Source organism: Carassius auratus, chromosome 12, assembly GCF_003368295.1.
Source record: "Carassius auratus strain Wakin chromosome 12, ASM336829v1, whole genome shotgun sequence".
NCBI classification, from domain to species: domain Eukaryota; kingdom Metazoa; phylum Chordata; class Actinopteri; order Cypriniformes; family Cyprinidae; genus Carassius; species Carassius auratus.
In genome coordinates, this window is record NC_039254.1 from 18274200 (window position 1) to 18298876 (window position 24677).

General features: G+C 32.2%; 1 protein-coding gene across 3 annotated transcripts in view; it reads left to right on the forward strand.

Annotated features, from left to right (window-relative positions):
• pemt (phosphatidylethanolamine N-methyltransferase) overlaps window positions 1-24677 on the forward strand; it is a 58321-nt gene that overhangs the window by 32754 nt on the left and 890 nt on the right. For all 3 annotated transcript variants that reach the window (XM_026277417.1, XM_026277416.1, XM_026277418.1), the window contains exons 4-6: window positions 9182-9327; window positions 12004-12115; window positions 21669-21743. In XM_026277417.1, coding sequence (XP_026133202.1) covers window positions 9182-9327; window positions 12004-12115; window positions 21669-21743 — 333 coding nt within the window. The remainder of the gene's footprint in view (window positions 1-9181; window positions 9328-12003; window positions 12116-21668; window positions 21744-24677) is intronic.

A 24677-nucleotide genomic window follows, 5' to 3' on the forward strand; every position in this document is an offset into this window, starting at 1 on the left:
ATCTTGAAAAAGACGCGAATCGTCCGTGATTTGCTCTTTTAGAGAACTGTCTCTTTTAGCCGAAGCGCCCAGGGGAATCGCCGCTCGCAGGGACACCACTGTAACGCGCCGTCACACCGACCAGGAACAGCTCTACCAAAAACAAAGATGAATGGCTTTGTAGTGATCTTCTTCATCGACTACTCGGCTCCGAAGCAAAAATCTAATGAGTGGATGCACCTGTCGCCCTATTTATACCCGCTGGCTCGGGGAGTGGCTCAGGTGTGTTAATCCACTTGCCAATTTCATTGGCGTTTTCTCTTAAAATCAGAGATGATTGGCCTCCCAAGTGAGACCCCATTTGTCGGTCGACATAACTCGTAGTGACCGACAGATAGGGAACTATTTAGTTGATGAAAAACACTTTAAAAAACAATTCAGCTGCTTTTCTTCTTATTCTGTTTATTATTGTTAGGAGTCTATGGGGACTCTCCAGAAAAGCATGCAAAACATTTTATAAATAAAGATTACTGGAGTGTGTATTACAAGAAAGCACAATATTTTTTGCCTTAAAATGTCATGCTTTAATTAATAGCTTTATTTTAGTGTACTGTATGGATGTGGATCTAAAGAACAACAACAAAAAAGTGTATTGCCAGATAAGAAGATTATTCTGGAAATGTTAAAATATGTATTAACTTCACTTGAGAAGTATGAAAGCTTATTTCTGTGACCAAATTTAAAAAATAAAAAATCATCAATAATTGTAAGTACTTCAGGACTTTTTCACAATTTCACTGGAATTGTGTTATATTAATCACAAAATTGCAAGGACTAATTGTGAGATATGAAAATGGAATTGTACAAAAAAATGCGAAATTATGAGAAGAAAAATTTAAATCGTGAGAAAAAAAGTATGAATTGTAAAATACAGTATCATTTCAGAATTTTAAGGAAAATTTGCAAATTGGAAGAAATAAACTTGAAATTGGAAGAAAAACATTTTGAATTAGAAATCCACTTTTGTAAGAAATAAAGTCTTATGAAATATAAATGTATAAATGCAAGAAAAAAGACAATTGTGAGATATAAACTCACAAATGCAAGAAAAACGACAGAATTATGAGATATAAACTTACAAATGTAAGAGAAAAGACAATTGTGAGATATAAACTCACAGATGCAAGAAAAAGGACAATTATGAGATATAAACTCACAAATGTAAGAAAAAAGACAATTATGAGATATAAACTCACAAATGTAAGAAAAAAGACAATTATGAGATATAAACTCACAAATGTAAGAAAAAGGACAATTGTGAGATATAAACTCACAAATGTAAGAAAAAAGACAATTATGAGATACAAACTCACAAATGTAAGAAAAAAGACAATTGTGAGATATAAACTCACAAATGTAAGAAAAAAAGACAATTATAAGATATAAACTCACAAATGCAAGGACAATTATGAGATATAAACTCACAAATGTAAGAAAAAAAGACAATTATGAGATATAAAGTCACAAATGTAAGAAAAAGGACAATTATGAGATATAAAGTCACAAATGTAAGAAAAAAGACAATTATGAGTTACAAACTCACAAATGTAAGAAAAAAGACAATTATGAGATATAAACTCACAAATGCAAGGACAATTATGAGATATAAACTCACAAATGTAAGAAAAAAAGACAATTATGAGATATAAAGTCACAAATGTAAGAAAAAGGACAATTATGAGATATAAAGTCACAAATGTAAGAAAAAAGACAATTATGAGAAATAAACACACAAATGTAAGAAAAAAGACAATTATGAGATATAAACTTACAAATGCAAGAAAAAGGACAATTATGAGATATAAAGTCACAAATGTAAGAAAAAAGACAATTATGAGATATAAAGTCACAAATGTAAGAAAAAAAGACAATTATGAGATATAAACTCACAAATGTAAGAAAAAAGACAATTATGAGATATAAAGTCACAAATGTAAGAAAAAGACAATTATGAGAAATAAACACAAATGTAAGAAAAAAGACAATTATGAGATATAAACTTACAAATGCAAGAAAAAGGTAAATTATGAGATATAAACTCACACATGCAAGAAAAAGTTGAATTGTGAGATATAAACTTACAAATGCAGGAAAAAGGTAAATTATGAGATATAAACTCACACATGCAAGAAAAAGTTGAATTGTGAGATATAAACTCACAAATGTAAGAAAAAAGACAATTATGAGATATAAAATCACAAATGTAAGAAAAAGGAGAATTGAGATATAAACTCACAAATGCAAGAAAAAGGAGAATTGTGAGATATAAACTCACAAATGTAAGAAAAAAGACAATTGTGAGATTTAAACTCACAGATGTAAGAAAAAAGACAATTATGAGATATAAACTCACAAACGCAAGAAAAAAGACAATTATGAGATATAAACTCACAAATACAAGAAAAAAAGACAATTGAGATATAAACTCACAAATGCAAGAAAAAGAGAGTTATGAGATATAAACTCACAATTGCAAGAAAAAAAGACAATTATGAGATATAAACTCACAAATGTAAGAAAAAAGACAATTATGAGATATAAACTCACAATTGCAAGAAAAAAAGACAATTATGAGATATAAACTCACAATTGCAAGAAAAAAAGACAATTATGAGATATAAACTTACAAATGTAAGAAAAAAAGACAGATTTCTGAGAAATAAACTCACAAATGCAAGATGGACAATTATGATATATAGTCACAAATGCAAGAAAAAAGACAATTGTGAGATATAAACTCACAAATGCAAGAAAAAGGACAATTATGAGATATAAAGTCACAAATGTAAGAAAAAAGACAATTATGAGATATAAACTCACAAATGTAAGAAAAAGGACAATTGTGAGATATAAACTCACAAATGTAAGAAAAAAGACAATTGTGAGATTTAAACTCACAGATGTAAGAAAAAAGACAATTATGAGATATAAACTCACAAACGCAAGAAAAAAGACAATTATGAGATATAAACTCACAAATACAAGAAAAAAAGACAATTGAGATATAAACTCACAAATGCAAGAAAAAGAGAGTTATGAGATATAAACTCACAATTGCAAGAAAAAAAGACAATTATGAGATATAAACTCACAAATGTAAGAAAAAAGACAATTATGAGATATAAACTCACAATTGCAAGAAAAAAAGACAATTATGAGATATAAACTCACAATTGCAAGAAAAAAAGACAATTATGAGATATAAAGTCACAAATGTAAGAAAAAAGACAATTATGAGATATAAACTCACAAATGTAAGAAAAAGGACAATTGTGAGATACAAACTCACAAATGTAAGAAAAAAAGACAATTGTGAGATATAAACTCACAAATGTAAGAAGAAAAGACAATTATGAGATATAAACTCACAAATGTAAGAAAAAAGACAATTATGAGATATAAACTCACAAATGCAAGGACAATTATGAGATATAGATTCACAAATGCAAGAAAAAGGACAATTATGAGATATAAACTCACAAATGTAAGAAAAAAGACAATTATGAGATATAAACTCACAAATGCAAGAAAAAAGACAATTATGAGATATAAAGTCACAAATGTAAGAAAAAAGACAATTGTGAGATTTAAACTCACAAATGTAAGAAAAAAGACAATTATGAGATATAAACTCACAAACGCAAGAAAAAAGACAATTATGAGATATAAACTCACAAATACAAGAAAAAAAGACAATTGAGATATAAACTCACAAATGTAAGAAAAAAGACAATTGTGAGATTTAAACTCACAAATGTAAGAAAAAAGACAATTATGAGATATAAACTCACAAACGCAAGAAAAAAGACAATTATGAGATATAAACTCACAAATACAAGAAAAAAAGACAATTGAGATATAAACACAAATGCAAGAAAAAGAGAGTTATGAGATATAAACTCACAATTGCAAGAAAAAAAGACAATTATGAGATATAAACTCACAAATGTAAGAAAAAAGACAATTATGAGATATAAACTCACAATTGCAAGAAAAAAAGACAATTATGAGATATAAACTCACAATTGCAAGAAAAAAAGACAATTATGAGATATAAACTTACAAATGTAAGAAAAAAAGACAGATTTCTGAGAAATAAACTCACAAATGCAAGATGGACAATTATGATATATAGTCACAAATGCAAGAAAAAAGACAATTGTGAGATATAAACTCACAAATGCAAGAAAAAGGACAATTGTGAGATATAAACTTACAAATGTAAGAAAAAAGACAATTATGAGATATAAACTCACAAATGTAAGAAAAAGGACAATTGTGAGATATAAACTTACAAATGCAAGAAAAAAGACAATTATGAGATATAAACTCACAAATGCAAGAAAAAGGACAATTATGATATAGTCACAAATGCAAGAAAAAAAGACAATTGTGAGATATAAACTCACAAATGCAAGAAAAAGGACAATTATGAGATATAAAGTCACAAATGTAAGAAAAAAGACAATTATGAGATACAAACTCACAAATGTAAGAAAAAAGACAATTGTGAGATATAAACTCACAAATGTAAGAACAAAGACAATTGTGAGATACAAACTCACAAATGTAAGAAAAAAGACAATTGTGAGATATAAACTCACAAATGTAAGAAAAAAAGACAATTATGAGATATGAACTCACAAATGTAAGAAAAAAGACAATTATGAGATATAAACTCACAAATGCAAGGACAATTATGAGATATAGATTCACAAATGCAAGAAAAAGGACAATTATGAGATATAAACTCACAAATGTAAGAAAAAAGACAATTATGAGATATAAACTCACAAATGCAAGGACAATTATGAGATATAGATTCACAAATGCAAGAAAAAGGACAATTATGAGATATAAACTCACAAATGTAAGAAAAAAAGACAATTATGAGATATAAACTCACAAATGCAAGAAAAAAGACAATTATGAGATATAAAGTCACAAATGTAAGAAAAAAAGACAATTATGAGATATAAACTCACAAATGCAAGAAAAAAGACAATTATGAGATATAAAGTCACAAATGTAAGAAAAAAGACAATTATGAGATATAAACTTACAAATGCAAGAAAAAGGACAATTATGAGATATAAACTCACACATGCAAGAAAAAGTTGAATTGTGAGATATAAACTCACAAATGTAAGAAAAAAGACAATTATGAGATATAAAATCACAAATGCAAGAAAAAGGAGAATTGTGAGATATAAAATCACAAATGCAAGAAAAAGGAGAATTGTGAGATATAAACTCACAAATGTAAGAAAAAAGACAATTGTGAGATATAAACTCACAAATGTAAGAAAAAAGACAATTGTGAGATATAAACTCACAAATGTAAGAAAAAAGACAATTATGCGATATAAACTCACAAACGCAAGGACAATTATGAGATGTAAACTCACAAATGCAAGAAAAAAGACAATTATGAGATATAAACTCACAAATACAAGAAAAAAAGACAATTATGAGATATAAAGTCACAAATGTAAGAAAAAAAGACAATTATGAGATATAAACTCACAAATGCAAGAAAAAAGACAATTATGAGATATAAAGTCACAAATGTAAGAAAAAAGACAATTATGAGATATAAACTTACAAATGCAAGAAAAAGGACAATTATGAGATATAAACTCACACATGCAAGAAAAAGTTGAATTGTGAGATATAAACTCACAAATGTAAGAAAAAAGACAATTATGAGATATAAAATCACAAATGCAAGAAAAAGGAGAATTGTGAGATATAAAATCACAAATGCAAGAAAAAGGAGAATTGTGAGATATAAACTCACAAATGTAAGAAAAAAGACAATTGTGAGATATAAACTCACAAATGTAAGAAAAAAGACAATTGTGAGATATAAACTCAAAAATGTAAGAAAAAAGACAATTATGCGATATAAACTCACAAACGCAAGGACAATTATGAGATGTAAACTCACAAATGCAAGAAAAAAGACAATTATGAGATATAAACTCACAAATACAAGAAAAAAAGACAATTGAGATATAAACTCACAAATGCAAGAAAAAGAGAGTTATGAGATATAAACTCACAATTGCAAGAAAAAAAGACAATTATGAGATATACATTCACAAATGCAAGGACAATTATGAGATATCTTCCAAATGCAAGAAAACATAGAATTGTGAGATACAATCTTACAAATGTAAGAAACAAGAAACTGCAAGAAAAAAGACACTCCCACATAATATCAGGCTGGACAAATCGATGTTGGCAGCCACTGAAAAGTAATTTATTGTGGGTAATTGAAGTGATTTGATCTTTTAGTATTTAAGCGGTGTGTTTTTGCAGTGATGATTTTCTCAGGCCTAACAGAGAGGCATATGGCGACTCTTTCTGACGTAATGAATGTTTTGCTGGTGTCATCTGTATTCCTCAGTGAATTATTCAAACCATCAGCCATGTGGAGCTGAAGTTGAACTCACTGGCACCTATAGATGCAATAGTCCTATAAGAGTCATAATTAGACACATTGAAGTGGTTGAACTTAACTTGAGGTAGATGACTACCATTAAAATAAATTATTCTCCAGATATTTTTAATATAGATATTATACAAATAAATTAATCATTTGAAACACTCCTCCCATCTATCATTGGTCAAAACAGATATATATGTATATAAAATAAAATGCATAATTTTTAGTAAGGGAACAAAATTTTGCATGAGCATTTAAAAAACCCTCAAAATACACAGTATTTATTTATTTACAAATGATTTACCATTTTTAAAAGAGACATAACAGTTTAAAAATATATGTTTCATGTTTATTTTGGGTATGCACAGAGTATCAATACCAACAGATGTCAAAAAATACTTATTGAAATTATGATAGTGTTAAAAACCTATTCCAATATATCAGAATTTTCATTTATTTATTTATTGCCTCCTTTGGGACTGAATTCTGTTGACGAACATGATCATGTACACCTGTTAATGAACCATTGCAGTGTGATAAATTTATTTTGATTGACTGTTGATCACACATCCTAAAGTGAAATTTTATTCAAATAAAATCAGTTTAGTTTGAAAACTTTTCAGAGTAATTTTTATCTTTTTCTCATGTTTTTTTTGTTAGAAATAAATGTAGGTTTCAAATATCTGGACTGTTTTTGAGCAATCATACATTATAAATCAAAGCAATTTATTTATTTTCCACTAAATCCAGTGGGGTTTATATTGGTATATTCCCAGTATGTTCTTAAAAATTACATAAAATTATATATTTAACTTATTTCAGGCGTGAACCAAAAAAAAAACTTTTCAGATTTTTGACCAAAAAATACATCACCCTTGCATCACTCAATTGGTTAGTTACTAGTTGTTTTACACATTATATAATCAAATGTTTTAATGTTCAAAAATGACACTTTACCTTTAATATGTGTTTTTATCTTTGTTGAAGTGGTCAAATCTTTGTGTAACCGTGACCCAGAAAACAGACATTGCAGTTCTTTCCGTCACACTGACCTTTCTTTCTGTTCTTCTTCTACGTTCTCGAAACCTCTTCATCCCAGACCAGGTGTTTTTCAAAGCCAGTGAAGGTCCAATTATTTGTTTTCAGAGCCTAAAAGAGAGCTGCAGGGATAATAACTCTTCTCCGGCCTGAAAGCTGTTCCCTGCTGATGGTGAGAATTATCCCGGACTGCTGGACGTGTTCGGACGGAGCAGTGGGACACGAGCTCTTTATGAGGCTTTGTTAGGATTCAGCTGGTGCCGTGTTGACCGTCTATTTATGCTGTTTCGGTTTAGCACTGTTTGTTCATTAAAGTGATTTTAAAGGACAGAAACGCCATCTTTGTGCAGACGCTCCAAAACAATATGAATGCTTTTGCTGCATTACTGCAAGTTGTTTACGGCAAAGAAATTAAATTTTGTATTTATTATTTTTGTATTTTTTTTACAGTACAAATGTATAAATGTTCTAAAGATGACTTGAGATATTGAATCCCGGTTTCTGAAAAAAATGTATCGAAATTAAGTGAATTTATGCTTAAAACAAGAAATAAATAGATCTGGGTTTTTTTTTTCCATAATCACTTAATTTGAAATAAAAACTTTTTTATTTAGTTTAAGTAAATATATTTAGATTTAAGAAAATGTTTATATCCTTGTTGGGGGGAAACAGTACAATATGAAACTAAACAATATCTGCCATCGAAGTAAAAAAAAAAAAAAAAAACTTAAATTAAAGCGAAAAAAAGGTTATTTTTAAATCCAGTTAGCAGATATTTGTTATTATAAGTTTAATGTCACTTATATGAATCTTATCTAAAATAAAAGCATTTTAGCTCATTATGATCAGTTATTTAGTTATTAATTAATTTATAATTGATTGTCCATGTATATTACTAGTTTTTGATGCTTTTATTGTTTTACTATGTAAAGACACTAAAAATAAATAAAGATATTATTATTAATAATATTATTAATAGTAATATTTTTAATAATTTTTTGTAAAATACTGCTATGGTTTTTATTAATAATAAATATTTGTTTTTAGATTTAGTTTGAATTTTAAGTCTTTTTTTTCTGTTTTAGTTTATTATTTGCCTTGTCAGCTAGCTGAAATACAATAAGGCCCGCTTTTATATTTGAGTATATTTCAGACATTTCTATTTTAGGTATTCAATTGCAGTTAAGTATAATAACCCTGCTTGTGGCTCCTTCAGAAGCATATATTATGTCTTAATCTCACATAATCACAGAGATCACAGTAAGTCTGTCTAACATGTGCTGTTAAAACTAATGATGCATCACTGAGAAACCTTTAAAAAACATCATTGCATGCTCTTGGAGAATGTGTGCACTCAGCTTCATTTCAATCATTCAATCTGACAAACACTCGAGTGACTAAAGTGTCAAAGCAGCCTGCATCCCATCTGTATCTTCACACGGGCCAAAGCAGAACGTCCAATCACAGTCTTACCAAAAAAATAAAATCTATCTTTCTGACCCACTTTTGCTTCAGAACATATAATCAATTTACTGTATGTCATTCAGACAAAGAGCTGCAGCAAACAAAGGTTGATTGCAAGGTTATATTTGGACTTCTAGTGGTTTTCACTCACTCTATCTCTTACGTTTGCTCTCTGTGTTTGTCTGTCAGTATTACAGTGGCCATGAAGGCTCACCCTCGCTGGGAGCCGCTGGATAACGCACATGTGTACTACGCAGGAGCAGCTCTCATGGCGCTGGGATCGGTGTTTGTGATCAGCAGCTTCATGGCTCTGGGCATCACTGGCACTTTCTTGGGTAAATCATCCACTCACACTCCTGTTCCACACTTATATATACTCACCTAAAATTCACTCAGCATGCACCAAATGCAAGTAAAAATCAGCATTGCCAAGTTTTTTTATTTATTTTTTGTGTTATTAATTCTTATAATTTATGGTTTAAATTTTAAAGCAAAGAAAAAAAAAACAGCCACCGTGAATATTCAGATTGCAATTGTTATATAAAATATTCTACTACTTCTAATAATAACAATGGTACTACTAATTGTAATAACAACAACAACAACAACAAAGATAGTTATCATGTTCCTACTAATAATAGCAACAACAATGAGGATAATAAAAATGTAAAAAACTAAATTAATTATTATTATTAGTACTACTAGTTGTACTATATACTTTAAATTATAATTTAATATTTAAACTAAAATACAATTGAATACAATTTCATGCCTGGAAAGAAAAAAATGATATCTGTTTAATGTTTTTAACATTTCTGCACACACTACTGCGGTCGGTAAGATTTTCAAAGAAGTCTCTCCTGCTTATCAAGGCTACATTTTATTTTGATAAAAAATACAGTAAATTTTTTTAAATATTATTACCATTTAAAATACCTGTTTCTGTGTGAATCTGTGTTAAAGTGTAATTTATTTCTGTGATGCTCCGCTGTATTTTCAGCATCATTCCTCCAGTCTTCAGTGTCACATGATCTTCAGAAATCAGAATAAAATGATGATTTACTGCTCAAGAAACATTTCTGATTTTCATCAATGTTGTACACAGTCGTGCTGCTCAATATTTTTGTGGAAACTGATACATTTGATATATTTTTTTCAAGATTCTTTGATGAATAGAAAGTCCAAAAGAACAGCATTTGTAACATTATAAAAGTCTTTACTGTCTCTTTTGATCAATGTAATGCATCCTTGATCAGAATAAAACCATTACTAAAAAAAACAAATCATATACACAATCAGTCATCTTTTAGTCCACATCTCCAGGTTTTGGTCCGTGTTTCATCTCTCCCTGATAGGAGGCACGTAATGTTCTGTGATGATGTTCTAACACACTGTGAGTTTTAGCATTCACACCTCTACAGCTGACCTTATTCTGACCAGGATGTACCTCCAGTTTAGTCCATGTTCAGCAGGCGTCTGACCAATCACAGTCAAGCACTCACTGGCTCTTACTGGAGCAGCTGGTGGACAGAACTTTTATTGTGCATGTTATTTATTATTCTTTTTTTTAGTATTGTTTAAGTCTAGTAATGCATTTGGGTGTAAATAATTAATATTAATTCCAAGGGTAAATCCAGAACTTAAGTCAGTTAGTCAATGTTAGTTAATGCATTAATATGCATTTCATTTTTACTGTATTTTGGTGAAAAAAGTAAACAGTTCATGATAAGTGTGCATTAGTCTATTAAATGCTATAAATATTCCTATAAATAGATTTGAATAATGTAGTAGTAAATGTTGAAGAATTTTTTCAAGTGTTTAGTGACGAACACAAAGCTCCTCTTTCAGCTGTTGATGACCTGCATTATTATTTGCATGCATTATCAGATTAGTATATCTTTGTATTTGTGAATGAAATTTGTTTTCATTCATGACTGAGCGGTAAATGCTGTATTTATAAGAGCGATGGCAGGGCTCCCTGATCTACGAGCTTGTATAACACTCTGAAAAATGAAACCTAAATAGAAGAAACTCGGACAAACAGGTGCATGTTACCGTCAGACTTTTGTCCTAAACTGGGTCAGAGAGAAAGGGGAAAGGAGGGTTAAAACCCAGATATTGCGGGACTGGTTACATAGTCCTGATGACAAAAGGTGCTCTACTTCTCTGAAGGGCAGCGACTGGAACCAGATCACGAAATCAAACCGGCCTTTTGTTCAGGATACCCTGGAAATGGAGCAAAGCTAGTGAAGTTATGAGTCTTGGACCTGCACATTTGAGTCTTAATCACTTTCGTCCCCGCATGATCATTATTGCAGTACATCGCTGATTCGCTCCCGGCTGAATCGTGATTCTTCATTAAATGTCTGAATTTTAGTAAAACTGATTAGTGTGAAGACGGAGAGAATCGGTGGCATTCTTGGAAATCTACAGAGTTTGATTTTGATAATTAACATCTCTTCTTCAGCTGCTGGGTTTTTGATGCAGCACAGATGGATCTCACGATCTTGTTTGTCTGATTTAGCAGGTGACAGAAATAATTCATATGGAGCCCGATAGAGAAGTTGAATGAAATATCAGTAAATTAAAGCAAATATTAGTCAATAAAATGTCATTATATATATATATATATATATATATATATATATATATATATATATATATATATATATATATATATATATATATATATATTCAACTGTTTCTTTAATTGCAATATATAGAGAGAGAGCAGTCTCTGCAGAATATAAAGATGTTAATTGTGCAGCTATTAATTAGGTTGTGTAAGAAGAACAAATAGCAGGTAATATTAAACGAGTATTTATAGTCTTGACACTAAATTAAGATGTGCATGATGCCTTCTTTCCTCCAGATGCTGTCTGTGAAAGCAGTGTTTTTTAGGCTCAACATGTGACACTCAGGGACATAATTAGCTGCTTCCCTGGAGTTAGTGTCTGAACGATGCATGTTGGATTTATTTGATTCCTGATTCTCTTTTTATTCTTAAACAGGGGACTATTTTGGCATCCTCATGGATCACAAGGTGACTGGTTTCCCCTTTAATGTGATGGAGAACCCCATGTACTGGGGCAGCACAGCCAACTACCTGGGCCTGGCCTTAATGTGAGTCTGATCCGCCACACTCCATTCAATAATCATGTTCCCCAACATGATTTAAGACATGATTGACACACGTGCACGTCTCAGTAGAGTCGAGTATGTTATTTGATCAAGGAGTTGCTCTCCTGGGAATCTCTGTGTCTAAACATTGAGCTTGTTAATAAAGCACACTCCAGAACACCCGTCTCTTTCCTCCTCCAGCGCAGAGAGAGAGCAGACTCTGTGTCTGAGCAAAGCAGATGTTATTGCCCCAATGTGTTTCTCAGGAGCCGTGTGCTGCTATTCCTGTCTGCTCTCGCTCCTAATAACACATACGATCGTCTCGCGGGTTGATAAGCCTCTCTATCGCCAATCAGAAAAGCCGAACGCGCCTCATGCTGAGAAAGAAATGTAGTTTGAAACTGATGCACACGTTGGGTCTGTTAAGTGTTTGACGCCACCAAGTTTGACGTGTGAACTATTAGTGCATTTATTTATGCAGTTGTGGATGTGGACTTCATAAAACCTTGACAACAGTGACCGGACTGGCAATGGTTTGCTGTCGGTTTCTAACATCGATCCGTCTCTGCCTGAGTGTTTGTACATCAGACAAATGTGGACACGTGTAGCCGTCGACCCTTACATGCTTGTGCCAAGGAAGTAAAACTCTTGTGCCAGCGTCTGTCTGTCAACGTCATGATATGAATCATCAGTCCACCTGCTGAAGACCCGCAACGCATTCGGGATTAAAGGCTAATTGGTCAGACGGTGAGAGTCACACATTATCAACAAACAAACAAACAAATAATGATGTAATGTTTTGGTATGAAAATATGATGAAAATGCGCTCTCCCTCAAGCCATCCAAGATTAGGATGAGTTTGTTTCTTCATCAGGTTTGGAGAAATGTAGCATTGCATCAGTGTCTCATCAACGGATGCTCTGCAGTGAATGGGTGCCGTCAGAATGAGAGTCTGGTAAAAACATCCACAGCACTCCAGTCCACCAGTTCATATCTGGAGAAGCTTATAATAACCTCAATAATAACATCAAACCATCAATATCCAGTCATATATTTGTTTAGAGATGTTCTGTATGGTGCTTGATCTTTCTCCTGATTCAGACCAGAACACTTTTACACTGGAGGAAGCCCATTATGGATAATGGATGCATATTTTAGCGATTGTTTAAAGTTAAAATGTTGTAATGTAAATACAACAACAACAACAAACATATTTCATGGTAACACCCTTTTTTTTCTCCTCCTATTTTCTTTGACGTGCCCTTACCTCTGTTGGTTTTTTAAATAATGTCCCATACCACTCCAAGATTTCTTTTACGTTCTTTATCGTAAGAAAGTTTAAAAAGCTTCTCTGGCTCATTGGAAAATAATAGTGGCACTAAAAGCAACATCAGTTTTATCTGAAAATGTTGAATGTGAATCTGACAAACTTTTATTATGTTGGTTATTGTTTGTATCACGACAAAACCAGATCATAAAAATCACTAAAGGGTTAATGCTATAACATGACCAAACCCAACTCTAAATCTAACAGTCAGAGCAACCCTGTCACGTTATCTTGCTCCTACAAGTCTTTGAGCTCTTTTATGGTGACTTGTGTTTAACAGACTCGAACCCGAGCGCTTTACATCACAAGTGCAATGCTGCACCAGGTGTGCAACCGAGCAAGTTTACTTCTGTACATCAGAAAAGACAAACATGTGCAGCTGGTTATGAGATGCAAACATCAAAATGTGTTAGTTTACAAATCATGCACTACAGTATAATTCTTTTTTTGAAATCATAAATAGTAAACCATATTAAAATATGTCTTTATTAATTGATAATCTGTCCAATTAATTATAATTTGTGTTGTTGTGTTTAATGCCACTATGCTGCTGTTTGTAATGTACTGTAGGTGCGTTTTTGGAGAAATGCGTGTTTTTCCAAAGCCTTTGTTGTTTAAAAGCCTCCTCCACCTCCAGAACATTTCAGTGACCAATGAAAAAAAACAAGCTAATGCAGTTTCTTCCACTAATCGACGTCAACACACACGCTCACTGTTAATGTTTCCAAGTCCTCTTACATGTCGTCTAACCTCTGCTCAGGAAGAAGCACGTAGGCACTACGCTAACACACACTTAAACCACCTCTCATGCTGTTCCTCCTCCATCCTCTGCTCTTTTCCATCTACTCTTTGTGCGTTCACTGATAGAGGAACCATCTTAAGCGTCTTTATAGTGCTAGTTTTAATACACGATCATACAAAGGTGCACAGCTGCATCCACACACATCATTTAGTAGTATATATAAAATATAAATAATACCTGTTCAATGTGTGTCGGTCTTTAAAAATGTCTTAATGAAAGAAACCTCTCATGCTCACCGATTACAGTAAAATTGTGAAATATTATTAGTATTTAAATCAACTGTGTTCTATGTGAATCTGTGTTAAATTGTAATTTATTTCTGTGATGCTCCGCTGTATTTTCAGCATCATTCCTCCAGTCTTCAGTGCCACATGATCTTCAGAAATCAGAATAATATGATGATTTCTGATTATTATCAATGTTGAAAACAAGATTTTTATGGAAAGGGTGATACATTTTATTTTTCAGGATTCTTAAACGTCAAAAGAACAGCAAGTTTGTAACGTTACAAATGTCTTTACTGTCAGTTTCGATCAATTTAACGTGTTCTTGTTGAATAAAAGTATTCATTTCTTTCCAAAACAAAAATCGGACCTTCCCGAACTTATTGTAACTAAAACAGATGGAAATCAAAGGATTGAAAAATGATATAATTTATTAGATTTAATACAAGAATCACATGCCTTTCCCCATGTCTTCATATTTCTACCTTTCAGTACTTCCTATCTACCTTCTTTCTATTTTATGCAAATGTCCCTGAAAGTAATTATAAAATTTGTGATTACCCTATTAAATTTTTTTTTTCATTTATTTTATATTACTTTTCAATTAATTAAATGCAATTGCACTTTTGAAAGCAGGAAATGTAAAAAAAAAAAAAAAAAAAAAAAAATATTTCACACAGAAATTGCTTGTGAATTTCACAAACAATTACAAAGAAAAAGCAAGTGACGTTGATAGTATAGTTTAAGTAGAATTTTTTTGTAAGTAAAACTAATGCAATTGGAGTGATTTTATATATATATATAATTTTCTTTTTCTTTTTCTTTATATATAGCATTCTCTTCTCGCTGTGTGAAATAAACCACACAAATTCCTACAATCCGCATTTCTATGGGTTTTGCAATCTGGTGAGCTGAGATTAGATTTGGCAGTGCATGTGTTTTATTTCATCACGCTGGTCCTGACGAGTGTGTGACGTCACACAGGTTTGAGAAGAGAACCTCTGATGACTTTAGCTTTGAGATGCGACAGGAAATGAAGCAGCTCCTTCCCTCCAGCATCACGGCTCTCATACACAGCACAGATCTCCAAGTGTGGCCTCGTGCTAAAAGTCTGCGTCATTGTGTCGACATGCACTAAACACCTACTGTACATCCCGTCTGATCACCTGCTTATATTAGACGTTCAGTCCTAATAATTGGGTTTGTCTGCAGTGTGGTTTTTAGCGTTGTTCTGTCACGGACACATTGTTCTGTTTATTATTATCCGTCCAGATGTTCAGGTTAACTGCAGATTGTGTTCTTGTGTTTGTACTGCTGCATTCACATGCATTAGTGAAAAGAAACTAGTCACTTTCTGTGAAATATCCCACATGTAATGAAGGTGCACTCACACATACTTTTATATCCTTTTCAATAATTCTGTCAAGGGAAACTAACTTATTTATCAGTTAAAAATATTTATATATATTTAAACCCTAATGCAAGCTGAATTTAGAAAATATATAGATTATGAATATTTCTTACTGGCAAAAGCAAATCTTTATTAAAAATGGAATCAAAATATCTTGAACTTTTTCTAATGAATTTCAATATTATCTGTTCCCATTTAATGTTATTTTAGATAATATTTGGATATTATTATATTAAAATAATAATATTTTTGTATGTTTTTTTAATAAATTTTTTTTAATACCTTCTAACATACCAGCTTAATTAGATTTATATTTACTATTATTTAATATTATGTTAATTAATAGTTGGTTGTTAATATACAAAATAATATATTAAAAATGCTTTATTTTTAACTTCATCTAAGAAAATGTTGTCCAAAATTGTTATATTATTTGCTATTATTTAATATTATTTTAGATCATATTAAGCCGTTATATCAAAGCATTAAAAAATAGCAAATTTGCATTTCGTTTTTTACTTCATCAAAGAAAATGTATGAATTGTGAATATTTCTTACTGTCCATCGCATCTTGATTTTCGTAATTTTTTAGTGTTTTATTGAATTTTATTATTATTTATTTTTAAATATCTGACTGTCATTATATCAAATAATATTATAGAAAAAAAAGATTTTATTTTTATTTCATCTGAGAAAATGTATTAATCATTAACTTTCTTTTGGTCTGTCATATCTTAAATTTCTAATCTTGTTATCATTTAAAATTTCGATATTATTTCATATATTATTTTGTAGATATTTAGCTGTCATCATTATGACTTTTCAGCATGCATGAATTAATTTCATTTCTTTATTTTACAGCTTCACCCCTGACTTTGAAACACAATTTGAAAAAGAAAAAACTAAACAAAACATTGATATACTGTAAATTGAGTACATGTGTATAGCACATATGTCTTGAATATTGTCATGAATGAACTAATAACATGCGTGCAGTTCTCTCAGAGGTGATTGTAGGATTTCAGCATCAAGGGTCACAAATATATCAGAAATCAGCTCATAAAACATAAGAAAGTCTGCAGATTCTGCTTGTTTTCCAAACCAAGCTGCATCAAATTGACCTACTTCCTGTAGTGATGCACATGGGCTGTTTGTTAGGTAACTTATGAATGAATATGAGCGGACATGAGGAAGTCTTTGAGGAGGTCATTTAAAGCAATTTTGGTCATTATTTTACAGCATCCGCAGCTCAATCAGCACAGGAATCATAAAAGATGCTGTCTAAATGCTGAAAAGAAGCATCTCATAACCATGAAGACTGATCTGATCACTGTTGTCCATGCAGTTACATCCAAAATACTTCAGCCCAAATTTAAGATTTATGCATTTGAGTTGCATATACATTTTCCATCCATTTGGATTGCACAGTTTCAACATAAAGTAATACATTTACTGTGATTCTTTCTGTATTTAAAATATAGATATATTGTGTTTTAAAAACACATTTGTTGTATTAGAACAGTTACAGTTTTAATCCCCATAAATCATAAGCAGTGTCTCAGTGTCATCACACTTGACTAGCCCCGCCCACTTCTGTTGACGGACACAGCACTATTAGCAGAGACTCCGCCCATGTTTACCTTCATGCTAGAGCATTTAACATTTTGTGAGAAATGGTGAGAAAAATAATTATTTTAAATCAGATCTTAGAATCATCTGAATTGAGAAAACACTTTAGAAGGTGCATTTTTATTTATTATTTATTTTATTATATTTTATTTTTATTTATATGACAATTAAACATTTCATACCTGGTTATCAGCAGAGTCTATACGTTTTATATTTTTATTCATTTTTTTCTTGCCATTATTATCAATAGTGATTTTCATTACAATAAAAGTTTAAATCAGTATGAATTAAGATACAACAAATAATACAATGATAAATAAATACTTTACATTTCAGATAATATTTAGTTTTATTTTATTCTATTTTTCTAATTCAGTTCACAAAACTAGGGTTAAACGATTCAATCATGAATCTCCAGTTCAGCTGCTCTGTTATGGATCTTGCACACAGCATTCATATGCTATTATTAAAAAGACGTATAGACCACTTTTACGAAAGCCGTTCAGGTTTCTAACGACATGAGGGTGAGATATGATGACAGAAATCTCCTCAAAGCTTCATATTAACCCAGTTTCCAGTCATTATTCCCTCTGTGAGGCTGCAATTAGGTCAAGAATGAACTGTCATTACTATTTAATGCAATGAAGGCTATCGTTTGGTTAATGTGACGTTATACTGCGCCCAGAGGAATGCACACAGAAACCTTCATCAGATGTTCTGCGTGTGATTGGCCAGTAGCTTGTAATTAACCCGAATGCTTGTGGAGGGCATTAATGAACAGCACTTGATGTCTTTCTCTGAAGAAGTCAGATGTTATTAGGAGCATATTTGCATTGAATGAATGTTTCCCAGAAGCTTTTATAATGTTCCTCGGTGCTCGGTTTCACAGCACGAGGAAAAAAGTTCAGTTTGCACTTAATATGAGATAAAGGAAAAGGTCAAATCATCTGTACTTTTCAGTAAGTGCACTCTCTATTGTCAGAAATATAAGGTTTGGAAATATAAGAAAAGAAAATGTGTGGAACAGATTCCCCTCAGCTTTCCACCGTGAACTTGAGTATTATTAATTATTAAAGTCAAGTCACAGACCTTAATAGAAATCAGTTTTCATGCTTGTTTAAATACATGCGTTCATTGCTGAATCACTGGTGAATATTTTCAGCTGTTTAATATTTAAAACATTTCATTGCAAATAACTAAATGGAGTTAGATGCTGCTCTAAACAGTGTCTCGGAGGCTATAGGCTTTGTAACAGTGTGAGGAACGAGCTAAAGTTGATTAAATCCAGGCTGTAAATGTGAAGAGTGAAGCTGAATGCTAATAATTAACTAGCAGAAACCAGAAGCCACCGTCAGAACGAATCAAATCAGAGAAGTGGAGCAGAAATGTGTATATTAGGCCGACCTGACCTGATTTCATCAAAACACCTGACGCTTCACCCTTAAACCAAGAGATTTCTAATCTTCAATTTTAATTTAATATTAATTTGAATTTTTTTTTGCATTTTTTGGTGCATTTTATTTATTTAACAATTAAACTTTTTCTTCATGATTATCATAACTGATGCATTTAGCAGTTGTTTTATATTTTAAGTTAAATTTTATTTTTAGCATTATTATATATTTATGTTATGTTATTATTCTTAATACTGATTTTCATTACTGAAAATATAGAATTACGGTTTGTCAATATGAATTTAAGATAACATGATAAATAAATACTTTACAATTCGGATAATAAATTGTCTTTCTATTCTATTCTATTCTATTCTGCAGAAAAATTAAACATTTTCCTCCTGTTCAACATTGTATTGAGACTGAAAGTTTAATTTTATTATTATTATTATTATTATTTTTTGTGTGTGTATTTTCCATTATTCTCTATAGTGAAATACATTAGATTTTCATTAATGTAGAATAAACTTTGAAATTAATATGAATTTATGTTAATAAATGATATGAACAAATAATACCATGATAAATAAAATACTTTACAATTCAGATAATATATTGTAATTTTTATTTATTATATATATTTTTAAATTGTATTACTTTTCTTTGTTACACTGAAAAGAATGTTTTAGAATAATGGCACAATGCGTGCAATCAAATTGAAGACTCATTGGGACAAAGTTGTTATGCATTACTTATTTCAGTTTTAAAGTAAATACATCATATTAATATTAATGAAATAAATGCACAAATAAATAAAACATAAAAATTACCTTTCAAATGGTTAAATTGAAAATTTAAATTATATTTAATTTATTTAAACATGAAAATATCAGGACTGTTATTCGAAAGGTTTGTTGCACTGAATGTTTTTCCTTTACTTTTACTGTAGGTTTTCTGCAAATTGCATAATCATAATAACAGTAATTCTTCTCTCTTGTATTGAATGTGTGTCATGTTATCTGCTTCTGACCGTAAGGTGCAGATAATAACATCTAAAATGACCTGCTTCCTTCTGTGTTTTCCCGTTCTTGCTGAAAAAGCCTCTGTGTCAGGAGTTTGTCTGCTCGTATTACATCAGGACTGCAGTGATCATGGCTTTCAGTTGTGTTTTTATCAGAAGGTGTTTTGTTGAACCGAAGGGAGGAGAGGTCAGTAATTGACTGTTATTCTCAACACTAGTAGAATCAGGTCAGGGGTGAGACGGACACACATACACTTCAGTAACTGACTTTTTATTCCTTACATGTTCAGATACAGTCAGTGCTTGAATGTGTGTGAATCATTACTTTGTTAGGATTGGGTTAATATTTTGGGTTGTGTGTGTGTGTGTGTGTGTGTGTGTGTGCGTGCGCGCGTGTGTGTGTGTGTGCGTGTGTGTGTGTGTGTGCGTGTGTGTGTGTGTGTGGGCACGTGTGTGTGTGCACGCACGCGCGTTTGTGTGTGCGTGTGTTTGTGTGCGTGTGTTTGTGTGCGTGTTTGTGTGTTGTGTGCGTGCGTGTGTGTGTGTTTGTGTTTGTTTGTATGATGTGTACATTTGTGCGTGTGTGTGTGTGTGTGTGTGCGTGCATGTTTGTGTGTGTGTTTGTTTGTTTGTGTGTGTGTGCGTGTACATTTGTGTGTGTGTGTGTGTGTGTTTGTGTGCGTGTTTGTGTGTTGTGTGCGTGTGTGTGTGTTTGTGTTTGTTTGTATGATGTGTACATTTGTGCGTGTGTGTGTGTGTTTGTGTGCATGCATGTTTGTTTGTTTGTGTGTGTGTGCGTGTACATTTGTGTGTGTGTGTGTGTGTTTGTGTGCATGCATGTTTGTGTGTGTGTTTGTTTGTTTGTGTGTGTGTGTGTGTGCGTGTGCATTTGTGTGTGAGTGTGTGTGTACATTTGTGTGTGTGTGTGTGCGTGTGTGTGTTTGTGTGCATGCATGTTTGTTTGTTTGTGTGTGTGTGCGTGTACATTTGTGTGTGTGTGTGTGTGTTTGTGTGCATGCATGTTTGTGTGTGTGTTTGTTTGTTTGTGTGTGTGTGCGTGTGCGTGTGCATTTGTGTGTGAGTGTGTGTGTACATTTGTGTGTGTGTGTGTGTGTGCGTGTGTGTGTGTGTTTGTTTGTTTGTGTGTGTGTGTGTGCGTGTGCGTGTGCATTTGTGTGTGAGTGTGTGTGTACATTTGTGCGTGCATGCGTGTGTGTGTGTGTGTGTGCGTTGTGTGCGTGTGTGTGTGTGTACATTTGTGTGTGTGTGTGTGTGTGTGTGTGTGTGTTCTTGTTTCTGTATCATATCAGGACACAACTCTGTATAATAACATGGGTATGACACAGGTATTACAAGGAGAGGGTGACTTATGAGGACATAACCCATGTCCCCATTTTTCAAAACACTTATAAATCATACAGAATGAGTTTTTTGAGAAAGTAAAAATGCACAAAGTTTCCTGTGAGGGTTAGGGTTAGGTGTAGGGTTGGTGAAGGGACATAGAATATACAGTTTATACAGTATAAAAACCATTACACCTATGGGATGAACACACTTTACACTAAAACAAACCTGTGTGTGTGTGTGTGTGTGTGTGTGTGTGTGTGTGTGTGTGTGTGTGTGTGTGTGTATTGCAAGTAACAAGGCATCATCTAATAAAATATTCACTGATTTGCATATATTTCCAGAACATAAATCTGAAGAAGGTTATGAATATGAATAAAGGATGTTGTGTGTTTGTCTCTTAGGAGCGCCAGTCCTGTGGGAGTGATCCTGACCGCTGTGGTCGGCTTGTCCTATAAAGTAGCGATCGCATATGAAGGGTAAGTGTGTAATCTCTGTCAGTGTTTAGTCATGATCCATATACTGTGTCATGACTGATTGTGAAATAGTTGGATTTACCTTGCATTATAATTTTTTTTGTCAATTCTTTAGTAATTCTTTTGAATTGCTACTACTTCAAAAAAACCAGTGTAAATCACACTTAAATGATCCAGAACCATGCAAAAATTATACATCTTAATTTAATCTTAATTTTACAAATTTTTGTTTATTATGGATGTTTAACGGGTATAGTTTTTAATTTTCTTTTAATTTATTTTTTGTTTGCTTGAAAGCTAAATATCTAAAAATTAAATCAAGAAACACTTAAAATAATTATAAATTAAGTAAATATAAATTAAATAAATAATTTATGAATAAAAAATTATAAATAAAATAAAAATAAAACAATAATAATAGCAACACACCAACAACTGTTTCTCTGTCTGTTTCCTATTTATTTATAGCTTAGATTCAGTAAATAGTTTTTTTTAAGAATTTCTTCTCTTTTTTTCCACTTATAATTTTGTGTTTGTTCCACTTATAATAAATATGTATACAGAAAAATTATAAACAGTTATGAAATTAGATATTATATAATAATTTGTTCTCCGTTACCCTTTGCTTCTAGGTGTAAAATATCTTATATTGGTTAAATCAATTAACCATAATACATAATGCATTAAATTAACACAAATAATATTTTTATAAAAGGATATCTAGGAGTTTATGAGATATCAACATTAAAAAACAACATTAAAAGCACGGGTTTGATGCACAGACATGTTCTTGTTTCTTCTTTATTTCTGAGACACAAGCGCTAAAACTGATGCAAGTTAAGGTCAATCCTCTGCTGTGGCAATAAAAGTTTCAGCAGAAAAGCTGCCAAATTTCCTCCATAGAGACAGGAATAAATATAGGACTCTGACAAGTCTCTATGGTGACCGAGACGGTCAGAGAAGTGCACTTTAATGGCACTAAAACAAAAACAACAGCTCATTAGCAGTCAGACCTGAGCACAGAAACATCGCTCTGAAGCGCTCGTTTTATAAAAATGCTGAATGTAGCTACAAATCCCGATTATTAAACCACTTATTTACTAGAAAGAAAATAAAATACAAAATTATATATACAGGTGCTGGTCATATAATTAGAATATAATCAAAAAGTTGATTTATTTCACTAATTCCATTCAAAAAGTGAAACTTGTGTATTATATTCATTCATTACACACAGACTGATATATTTCAAATGTTTATTTCTTTTAATTTTGATGATTATAACTGACAACTAAGGAACATCCCAAATTCAGTATCTCAGAAAATTAGAATATTACTAATGACCAATACAAAGAAAGGATTTTTAGAAATCTTGGCCGACTGAAAAGTATGAGCATGTACAGCACTCAATACTCAGCTGTGGCTCTTTTGTCTGAATGACTGCAGCAATGCGGCGTGGCATGGAGTGGATCAGTCTGTGGCACTGCTCAGGTGTTATGAGAGACCAGGTTACTCTGATAGTGGCCTCCAGCTCTTCTGCATTCTTGGGTCTGGCATATCACATCTTCCTCTTCACAATACACCATAGATTTTCTCTGGGGTTAAGGTCAGATGAGTTTGCTGGACAGTTAAGAACAGGGATACCATAGTCTTAAACCAGGTACTGGAAGCTTTGACACTGTGTGCAGGTGCAGAGTCCTGTTGGAAAATGAAATCTGCATCTCCATAAAGTTGGTCAGCAGCAGGAAGCATGAAGTGCTCTAAAACTTCCTGGTGTACGGCTGCGTTGACCTTTGACCTCAGAAAACACAGTGGACCAACACCAGCAGATGACATGGCACCCCAAACCATCACTGACTGTGGAAACTTTACACTGGACCTTAAGCAACGTGGATTGTGCGCCTCTCCTCTCTTGCTTTGGGACCCCTGATATTTGGGACCACTCAGCAGCAGTCCAGTCCTTTTTGAAGCGAGACGCTTCTGACGCTGTCTGTTGTTCAAGAGTGGCTTGACACAAGGAATGTGAAGCTGGAACCCATGTCTTGTATTCGTCTGTGTGTAGTGGTTCTTGAAGCACTGACTCCAGCTGCAGTCCACTCTTTGTGAATCTCCCCCACATTTTTGAATGGGTTTTGTCTCACAATCCTCTCCAGGGTGCAGTTATCCCTATTGGTTATACACTTTTTTTCTACCACATCTTTTCCTTTCCTTCTCCACTCTATTAATGTGCTTGGACACAGAGCTCTGTGAACAGCCAGCCTCTTTTGCAATGACCTTTTGTGTCTTGCCCTCCTTGTGCAAGGTGTCAATGGTCGTCTTTTGGACAACTGTCAAGTCAGCAGTCTTCCCCATGATTGCGTAAAACCCACAGAACTATACAGAGAGACCATTTAAAGGCTTTGCAGGTGTTTAGAGTTAATTAGCTGATCAGAGAGTGGCTCCAGGTGTCTTCAACATTGAACCTTTTCACAATATTCTAATATTCTGAGGGACTGAATTCGATTTTCCTTAGTTGTCAGTTATAATAATCAAAATTAAAAGAAATAAACATTTGAGTCTGTGTGTAATGAATTAATATAAAATACAAGTTTCACTTTTTGAATGGAATTAGTGAAATCAACTTTTTGATGATATTCTAATTATATTACTTTTATTATTATTATTATTCTTTAAATAATGTGTTTAATATTGGATTTTAAGTCAATGTTGGCGATGTCTAAAATTGTATTAAGACACAATTTCACATTTTCACAGGACTGCAAAACTTGTAAACCTCATTTATAACATTATATGGAAACTAAAACTGCTAATAAAATGGTTTGCTAACTTTTCCTGAACGTTAAGCACCTAATTTTGCTGACAGTTAATTTTATTTGTTTGTTTGTTTGTATTTTATTTTGCTTTGTTTTTAAACAATTTCTCTGATTTTAGAGTAAA